Source organism: Hyla sarda, chromosome 11 (genome assembly GCF_029499605.1).
Source record: "Hyla sarda isolate aHylSar1 chromosome 11, aHylSar1.hap1, whole genome shotgun sequence".
Classification (NCBI taxonomy): domain Eukaryota; kingdom Metazoa; phylum Chordata; class Amphibia; order Anura; family Hylidae; genus Hyla; species Hyla sarda.
In genome coordinates, this window is record NC_079199.1 from 17,105,185 (window position 1) to 17,115,833 (window position 10,649).

At 41.4% G+C, this 10,649-nt stretch overlaps 1 protein-coding gene across 2 annotated transcripts in view; it reads right to left on the reverse strand.

Annotated features, from left to right (window-relative positions):
* Positions 1 to 10,649, reverse strand: part of MDGA2 (MAM domain containing glycosylphosphatidylinositol anchor 2) — a 544,404-nt gene that overhangs the window by 153,400 nt on the left and 380,355 nt on the right. For both annotated transcript variants that reach the window (XM_056546350.1, XM_056546349.1), the window contains exon 6: positions 8,557 to 8,826. In XM_056546350.1, coding sequence (XP_056402325.1) covers positions 8,557 to 8,826 — 270 coding nt within the window. The remainder of the gene's footprint in view (positions 1 to 8,556; positions 8,827 to 10,649) is intronic.

A 10,649-nucleotide genomic window follows, 5' to 3' on the forward strand; every position in this document is an offset into this window, starting at 1 on the left:
TTTTGTATATGCTTATTTTCGCATACGCGAATTTTCACATATGCGAAAATAAAACGAGAATATTACGAATATGTGAATATTCGCGAATATATGACGAATATTCGTCCATATATTCGCGAATATTCGCGAATTCGAATATGGCCTATGCCGCTTAACACTAGACATCCGGTGCACAGAGCACAATTTGCTCCATGCCGGATGACTGGTGATGCGGGGGAAAAGGCTTGTGACGTCACGGTCACGCCCCACTCGTGGCATCAGGGCCATGCTCCCTCAATGTAAGTCTATGGGAGGCACGCCCCCTCCCATAGACTTGCATTGAGGGGGCGTGGCTGTGAATTCACCAGCAGGTTGCGGCCGTGACATCACGAGCCTCCGGTGCTAAACCTGACACAAGGGGTCCGACCGCTGGGACCCCACACGATCTCCTGTACGGGGCCTCGTCAATTCGCAAGAAGGGCTGACATGCCCCCTCCATGTATCTCTATGGGTGCGTGTCATGCAGGGACGGACACACTCCCTTTCTGCGGACTACTGAGGAGGCCCCTACAGGAGATTGCGGGGGTACTACCACTGGATATCCTTTGGATAGGGAGTAACTTATTTTCCACTACAGTACTCCTTTAACAGTAATCGTAATATTGCTGCAATGACTTGAATGGGGTGAAGATGCAAAATGGAACTCAGTCAGAAATAGTGCTATTCCTTGACTAAACCAACCATGTAATTCAACTCGCACGCCATCCTTTTAAAAAAGTGTGGGGTTTTGACAAGTTAATTATTTTTCTTCATAAAGAACTATATTGTTTACTAGACATAGAGTCGTGAACTGAACCTGAAGAACTTGAGTTCGGTCAGAACTTTACTGACATTTCAGTTAGGCTAGAACCTAAACTTCAGGTGGTTTAGCAGTACCTGCTAAAATAACATCAGTCATATGGCAGAAAGGAGAAGGAGCAAGGATCACATAACCTCAGGGAATCCCATAATGCCTTTCAAACAGCTCTCCCAGCAAACCAGGAGGAAGTATAGGGATGCTGTAAAAACCTAAGCTTCAGCAGCCATTTTAGAGATAGCAGGTGTTAGATGAAGATCTCTGTGAGGGACATTGAGCAGTGACCAACACAGATAGGAGTAGGACCATAGTAATTGTAGTGTAGCAGCAGGTTAAGTGTCATAGTTTTTTTTTTTTTTACGCTAATTGTAATAAATCGTCACAAAGGGTTTTGTGTCACATTTATAAACATTATATGATGTCAATCCTGTTGTTATGCCCCAAAACAAGAATCATTTTTTACAGGTAGTAAAACTCCATTGCTTCTTCACTTTCCAGGTGCAAAACCTGTTGCTACTCTCAAAAAGGGATCATTTTTGGACCACTTGAAAAAAGCCATTGCTTCTTCTGATTTTTGGACAATGATTTTAAAACCATAAAATATCTAATGTGCAGTGTTTTTAGTCACCACCAGGGATCATCTATTTACCCATAGTAACTTTGAAATTTACTTTGAAATGAACTTTTCCTTAAAAACAGCTCAGAAGTCCATAGATACACTCCTTTGTGACCTAACAGTGTTAATCAGGGCTTTAAAGGAGTACTCCAGTGGAAAACAATTATTTTCATATCAACTGGCTCCAGAAAGTTAAACAGATTTGTAAATTATGTCTATTTAAAAATCTTAATTCTTCTAGTACTTATCAGCTGCTGTATGCTCCAGAGGAAGTTGAGTAGTTATTTTCTCTCTGACCACAGTGCTCTCTGCTGCCACCTCTGTCCATGTCAGGAACTGTCCAGAGCAGGAGAGGTTTGCTATGGGGATTTGCATCTACTCTGGACAGTTCCTGACATGGACAGAGGTGGCAGCAGAGAGCACTGAGGTCAGATAGAAAAAAACAACTCAACTTCTTCTAGAGCATGCAGCAGCTGCTAAGTATTGGAAGGATTAAGATTTTTTTAATAGAAGTAATTTTCAAATCTGTTTAACTTTCTGGAACCAGTGGATTTAAAAAAAATAATATGTTTTCTACCAGAGTACCCCTTTAAGGGCTCTTTTGAGCTATTGGTGGAGTACAGGTCCATATAGGACCAGTTCGGTCCGAATCAGAGTTTGGCAGAACTAAACCTTTTCTCTTTATTTCATTTCATGACGAGGAAAGTTTAGATTAAGGTCTCAACAAGGGGATATGAGGTAGAAAGTGGGCAGGACTTCACTGAAAGGGGCTTGAACACTCTGCCAAAAAATGTGACCAATTTTTTGCTTAAACAGTTAATTTGTTTAAATAGTGACTCAAATTTTGATGTCCTTCCTATAGGTAGAAACCCCTTTAGAGTATTTCCCATGAACACCCTATAGGACACATGATTGACAGCTCCAGCCAATAAGAAAGCATCTGGGGGAACAGTCAACCTTTAAAGTCATATCCTTTAAACACATGATAATAATTAGGTTGCCGACGTATATTCCTCCTCCATATACACAAACATTTTAATATCAAGTAATTATTTTCCAGTTATGAGAACTGATGCATTCACATTTTCAATTTAAATGCAAATATTTTTAATGGTTCGCTCACAGTTTTCTGTGTTTTTGTCTGAGGAAGAAATAAATAAGGGAACTTTTTAGTTTTGAATATATATGCAGGAGACAAATGTCAGTTTTCACAGTGAATGAACAAATTGACTTCTGTTTGCTGTCTAGCCGGCCTCGCTGCGTGGAGATTTATTCCAAATTCATTCCACTTATTTATATTAGAACAATAGGTCCCTGTATATACAGAGTAACAATTTCCTCCTCCTCTGGTCACACCAATGGTCACAAACCCCGGGGCTATCGTAGGAGAACTAGGACACCTAGTCAGAATGTAGTTCATAAAACTTAATACAGAGGGCATCAGGCAACCCACAATTTTTGATAATCCTGCTATCATCAAATCCTGTTTAAGGGGTATTCCAGGGCCCCCCAAAAAAACCTATATTACTGGACCCCCAGTCCCCCTCAGGTCCAACTGCAGTTCCCGTTGAAGTTCCTGCCAGTCCCTTCCAGTTAGAGAGATACCAAAATAACACTCTCATGGCATTTGCTGCATGAAAAATGTTTAATTTAGACATGTGGGAGCTTTTTTGGCCCATATACACTATGCCAAACAGACACTGTAAGTGCAGCATGAATAGACCCTAGGGGATAGTTATCGACAAGGTTGTACCAGTGTTTAGACCAAACTGCTAATAGTTACCCGACGATCTTTACCATCATTCACCGGACCGCAAGAAATTTACCAGAGCACGCTTCCGGGGTTGTACGCATCCCGCCTGCCAGCGGACGTCTCCCCGGCGAAAACCTTTTTTCCGGAAACCAGGCTCCAGGACATTGCTGGTAAGAGGCACAGTGTGCCAAATCCCCAAATCAACTCAAAACTTTCCCTGTGCCGCTGGGGTATAGTGGTCTACATTTAAGGGGCCTCCAGCGCTGCAGAACGCAGCCTCATGCACCCACAGGATTACAATTAAGAGACTATCTATATCCCACTCACCAATCTCTATTCCTGTGCCGCCAGAGTAGAGTGGGATACACACAAGGAAACCCCAGCGCCGCAGAGCGCATTGATTTTAACCCCTTACCAGATATGAGTATCCTGAACAGATACGAGCTATATAGAGACATTGCTACTCAGACTATTTGTAATCAACCATACAAGGAACGATCTCCGTGCATACATCTATAAGCGCTACAGATTATTTGCCACACTGGGATATCAGCACTTTTTTACCCTGTATATGTTATGTCTATTTTATTTTATTTCATTGTATGAATATTTTATACATTCACTACCTTGTTTATCGTGGTGAGTCCGATGTAAGGGCCATACAAAGGACACCACAAGCACTATCATTGTAATAATAAATTGTTTTAAATTAATTCACTGGATCTACATCATTTTTTACATATATTTTATATACACCCATTTATTGGTAACAATCAAGCCCAGACTTGAGGAAAGTGTACCCCCACTTCATACAGTTACCTGAATTTGCCTTTTCATGCCGATTTTGTGCTGCACCGCTCTCTAGGTTTGACTCACTGCTTTTATCCTGACTTCATTTTGTCTCTGATTTAGTACTTCACTGCCCTCATGTTTTTGACTCTCTGGATTGTCCTTGTTTATCTTGATCTGCTTTTTTTGGTTCTGTATTTCCTCATGTGGCTTTGACCTGGACTTTCTGACCCTTCATGACACCCCTGCACTTGTCCATTGTAGGGACCATAGTCCATTGTAGGAACCGTAGTCCATTGTAGGGACTGTAGCCCAGTTTGGTCCACCATTTAGGGTGGATCATTCAATTAGGCAGGGAAAGTGGTTGGGGCAAGATCCAGGTCTGCACTGCTTCCTACTGTGAACCTGACAAATTTGTAACTTTTTTCAATTTTTTGTGCCGTCTTGACACTTTTAAAAGAGTGATCATAGCTAAGCAATAGGGAGGCATGGCCTCCCACTTCCCAGTGCATTAAGTGGCACATTAAGCTTTGACCATCCCACTATATGTGTCATCCCACAATCCCTATTTTCTCACCAGTGATATAAGCCCTTTCTTATCTTCCCTTCCAGCAAGTTTTCAAAGGTAACAAAGGCCTGGAAAGGGCCAAAATGGATTATCTCAATAATGGAGGACCCAACTTCAGAGAAAATCAGGACCCAACCTCATAAACGAGCAGGAGCCAACCTTATAGACGAGCAGGTCTCAACTTCAGAGATGAGCAGGACCCAACCTCATAGACGAGCAGGACCCAACCTCACAGATGAGCAGGACCCAACCTCATAGACGAGCAGGACCCAACCTCACAGATGAGCAGGACCCAACCTCATAGACGAGCAGGACCCAACTTCAAAGACAAACAGGATCCAACCTCATAGACGAACAGGACCCCACTTCAGAGACGAGCACGACCCAACCTCATAGATGAGCAGGACCCAACTTCCGAGACGAGCAAGTCCCAACTTCATAAACGAGCAGGACCAACCTTCAGGGATGAGCAGAAATGAGGGCCTGTTCAGCCAATCACCGGCTGAAATAGGACCCCATCTTAGGCTGTGATTGGTTGAGCGGGCTTTCACATAAGCTCTGAAGTGATCCCACCGGTTGGACACTTTTCTCATATCCTGTGGGATTTCTAGTCTGGACAGCTATCTGAAACATTTCTACAGCTTAAATGGTCGTGCAGATGTGGGAATTTCTAGTATACAACCGAATCCAAGAACACAGGATTTAGTCAACTTTATCTTCCAAGAAATAGAAAACACCCCGACTCCCACCCCCACATTCACCAGAGAATTTGGGTTTCTGACAGCCTTTGACTAATGTATGGATATCGATTCAACGTTACGAACAAAGACGATCTTTCATCTTCATTGGGATGAATTATGTATTTCTGTGATTTCTACATTTCTCTGTAATGTTATATATTTATTTCATACCATGCAGATTCCGCAGCCACATTGTTAGTATTCATACAATTTAGACATCATTACAATGTGAATGTGATACGGTAGCGGGCCGCCATGCATATATAAATCCTGGGAGAGCAGCGGCAGTGACCTACAGTTCTCGCTGAATAACGCGCAGAGTAAATCAGCTTTGTTTATCCCCAGTCATTCTCTCTCACACTTTATTTTCCAGCTGCCTTAATGATCCTCACAGTCCGCACTTTGCTTCTTCTTCCTTTTGTAATTTCTCATTCTCACACATCTGTCACTGACGGACTACTCTAGAAAATTCATCCGTGATTGTTTCCAGTCTATTCTGCATTTTTCTCCTCTCATCCACATGCTGGAGGACTCTGATAGAAGTGATGGATGGGTCTATCACAATGTTTGAAGTAGAATCACTTGGGGGGGGGGGGGGGGGGGCTTTAACTGAAAGTAAACAAACTTTAGAAACAAATATTTCTTTACTAGGTGGTCCTCCCATGTTATGGCACTCCATCTGGTATGGCATGGTATTGCAAGTGGAAACTATGGTCTTATTGAGAAATGTTATGATAACTTCAGAATAAAAAGCAAAGTTATAGAAACACAATTATGGCTGCTTAATTTATTTTCTATCTTTTTTGTATTTCTTAAAATTTTGGGGGATTTCTTTGGATTTTTTGGAGAATCGTCTGCTGCGGATATTTGCTGTTCTTCTATCTATCTCATTTCTAAATATCTATCTCATATCTGTCTATATTATACCTATGTTTTTCAAACTTTATACCTATAAGGGATAAATGGGGGACAAAATTCTAGAAGATCCATCCCTGCACTTCCTGATCCTTGGTTTTAGGGAGATGAAAAATCATTCAGTTTGTATCTTTTGCCAGGCAGCAAAAAAGACAAAAAAAATTTAAAATTAAAAATCCAGTCTGATATAGATATTTTCTGTATTTATGTATTATTTATATATTATTATTGTTGTTATTTTTTTTTTTACCAATGACAAAATTCTACAAAAAGTTAATTTATCGGCACGCACAAATTGTTTCTCAGGATTGGATCTTTCGAGCTCTGAGTCAAATTTTTATACTCAAACACATTTCTAATTTCCATAAAGATGCAGCAAAATGTTGATTTTTCGCATGGTTTATTTTGCTCAAATTTTCTCCGAACACCTTGCGGTGTATAATGAGATGCGAATGATCGCTGTATACAGAGCGGCACGTGCGGTTTTCGTATTTACCGTGTGTTGGTTTGTACCTCTGTAAATATTCGGGAATGCAAACACATTGTCATTGGGATTTGCTGCATTAGCCTAAAGTAATCCTGTGAAAATCATCCGTTTAAGAATACACAGGAGTATTCTCTGTATATGTTATCATCTTCAGTGGAGATTCGGGAAGATACATAATCTCTGCCACTGTTAGTCATAGCTTGTATGCATTGTTAAAGGGGTACTACACTGGCCAGCGTTTGGAACATTTAGTTCCGAACAGTGTATGTGGGCTGTGGGGGTTGGCCATGCCCCCTCAATGCAAGTCTATGGGAGGGGGCGTGGCGACCGCCACGCCCCCTCCCATAGACTTGCATTGAGGGGACGTGGGCTGACGTCACAAGGCCGACCCACGCAGCGCGCAGACAGCGTTTGGAACTAAAAGTTCCAAACGCTGGCCAGTGGAGTACCCCTTTAAGCAAGCCTGGGACATGGATATGAAAGGGGCAGAGGGGAAGTCCCACATATAAAGGCACTAGCATTGTTCCGAAAACAGCACCACGCCACCCCATTGGTTGTTTCTGGTACTGCAGCTTAGATTTACAAAAGTGAATAGTGTCAGCTGCAATACCTGACAACCAGTGGACCGATGTGATGCTGTTTTTGGAGGAGAAAAGAAATGTGTATTTTTTTATTTATTTTTTTATTTCATACAACACCTTTAAAAATGACATATGGTAGCTGTGTGGGAGTGGGGGGGGGGGTGAGGCTTTAAGTTGCTATAGGGTATATGGATCTCATAGGGTGGAGCTGTCTTGCTCCTGTTTGGGAACACCATCTAAGAACCAGATAGTGTTGAGCGGCATAGGCCATATTCGAATTCGCGAATATTCGCAAATATATGGACGAATATTCGTCATATATTCGCAAATATTCGCATATTATCGTTTTATTTTCGCTTATGCGAAAATTAACATATGCGAAAATTAGCATATGCTAAATTAGCATAAGGGAAATTCGCATATGCGAAAATTAGCATACACAAAGTTTCGCATATGCGAAAATTCGCACACCAGTCTCACACAGTAGTATTAGAGCCTTCTTTACACCACACAAGCTGGAAGCAGAGAGGGATGAGCACTGTGATGTGTACTGTGAAAAAAATAATTACGAATATTCGTAATTACGAATATGTAGTGCTATATTCGCGAATATTCGCAAATTCGTGAATAAAATTCGCATTGCGAATATTCGCGAGCAACACTAGAACCAGATCATAGAGCTGTTACCAAATTTGCATTCCGTCCCAGAGGCTTCCACTTATTCCTATGAAGCCAATGTTTTGAAATGATTGCATTAAAGTTCTTAAAGTATTGTCTCAAAGACATCCACTGCCAATATGCCTTATTACGGTATATGGTTCTTGGTTCTCTTGGATGGGGCCTCCCTGCACCTGCTAAGGACCACCTTCTAAGAGCCAGACCGAAGAGCTGCTCGGTGTGATCAGGAGCTGTTTTGTTGAACTGAAGGTATTCTAATATTTTATGAAGACAACCCTTCCCCCCATCCATATGCCCTATTAGGGTTTCTGGATCTTGTAGGGTGGGGCACCCCTGCTCCTGCTCTGGACTGCCCTCAAAGAGCAAGAGCCAAGTAAGTGCTACTCTGTGATCAACCATTGCCATGTTTATTTATTAACATTGCATTGCCTATGGAAGGTCTGAGCAGGTCCACACCACCCATAATAAAAGGTAATATGCCCAACCACGGCCTCTATGGGGATGCCTATATAGCACATACAGCATTGACCATTACGTAATCATGTTTACCCAATCCATCCACATCAGAGGAACAAAGAGTGTGAATGTTCTTACCTCTTACTATAATACTTGTGGACTTTTTTGCAGGATTGCCAACATTGTTATTGGCAACACAGCTGTAGGTCCCGGCATCTTCAGAGGTGATAGATGGTATGGTTAATGTCCCACTATTTAGAACAGACTTTTCGGGAAGATTTCCAACAGATCTAACCCAAGTCAATGTTGGTGTTGGTTCTCCACCCGTTGTGACGCACACTAACGTTATCGTTTCTCCTGGATTGACAACAATGGGATCTTCCACCAGAAGTTTAATAGACGGAGATGCTGAAAGTAGAAAGAGAGAGAAGAGATTGAGGTAAAATATGAAAATTAGGAATACACTTCATGTACATTTCAGATACATTCAGAAATACAATGCAACTTCTCTAAAAGACCATTGCTTTTAGAAGATCACTGTAACATCTGGCTCTGGCCGTACACAAAGAGTTAATTGCCTCTAGTTGGGCTGGAGCTGCTGGGAGCTCACCTGTGTCGTCTGGGTGTGGTTCTCAGCTCTGCTACCTATCAGGAAGGTGTCTCCCTGATCACCTTCCTATATAAGCTAGGAGTAGTGATCAGCCTAGCGTCTGTGAAAGGTTATAATTTAGCTGACACCTCCTGCTTACTGGATACCTGCTTGTATATTGATATTTGGCTTTTCCCTTGACTCTTCTCTTGCTCTGCGTTCCTGTACTCCGCTATCTCCTGGTACCGACCTCGGCTAGACTGACATTGATTTGACCGTGTGTCTCTGGTAGTTTTGTGTGCCTCCAGCTGTTCCCTGACTCCATCTGTTTTGTATTTTATTATTTTGACAACGCTGTCCCAGAACTTATCAGGGAGGGTTTGTCATTGTGGTTGTCGATCCGTCACTTAGGGCAGATAGGCAATAGGTAGGGACAGCGGCTGTGGGTGAGTTAGGGCTTCACTGTTCCCTGCCCATATGTGACAATCACTCTGCATCTAGACCAGATATTTTTTCTACACAATTTCTTGTTTTGTGTATATTGGTTCTCTGACAATGATAGTTTAGTTTCAGAATGTATGTGGCAATGAACAGTTTCTAAGCTAAACTTTATGGTGGTGTTGAGCGAATGTAGTGGTGGATATTGTACTCTCTAGACTTTTTTTCGTAATTACATGCAATATTATGGCAATGCCACAATACTTCTTTTTCAATGGTTCTATTTAAAAAATATACTTTGTGAAAATTTGGTCAAGTCTCCTGTTGACTTCTAGATAGAGAAACAGAGGCGCAATGTATCACCAGTAGTGTTGAGCGGCATAGGCCATATTCGAATTCGCGATATTTTGCAAATATATGGACGAATATTCGTCATATATTCGCTACATACGCATGTGCGTAATACCTGCATGTATTTTCGCATATGTGAAAATTTACATAAATGAAAACGCGCATCAAAAAATTTGCACATAGAAAAATTTGTATATGTGAAAAAATTCATAGCAGAAAATTCGCATATCAGAAAATTCACATGTGAAAATACGTATATACGAAAAAAAATTCATAACAAAAAATTGCATACAAGAAAATTAGCATATGCGAAAATTTACACAGAATAAAATTCGCATGTAGGAAGTAACTTATGGGAAAATTCGCATATGCAAAACTTTTCATAGGAGAAAATTCGCATATAAGGAAATTGTGTTAACGTTTGTACATGCGAAAAACGATTATTCGTAATTGCGAATATATAGTGCTATATTCGCAAATATTCATGAATTCGCGAATGTGCGATATTCACGAATAAAATTCGAATTGCGAATATTCGCGAGCAACACTAATCACCAGTAATCTAGTGAGGGGGGATGGGAGTGGGCAGTCACTTTCCAACTCAGGTTGTGTACCTGCATACACAACAATGGACAGCACTTGTATAGGAAACAGATATCCCGTCTGCAACCTTCCTGATATAAACTTGGAGAATAGGACAAGGCTTCAAAGGGAGTTCAGGAATTCACAGGCGCTTATCAGGATAGAAACAACGGAGGTACAAGGACATTGGAGTGAACGCTTTATTATCCAAGATGCAACGCGTTTCGCTGCGCATGCGCAGCGAAACGCGTTGCATCTTGGGTAATAAAGC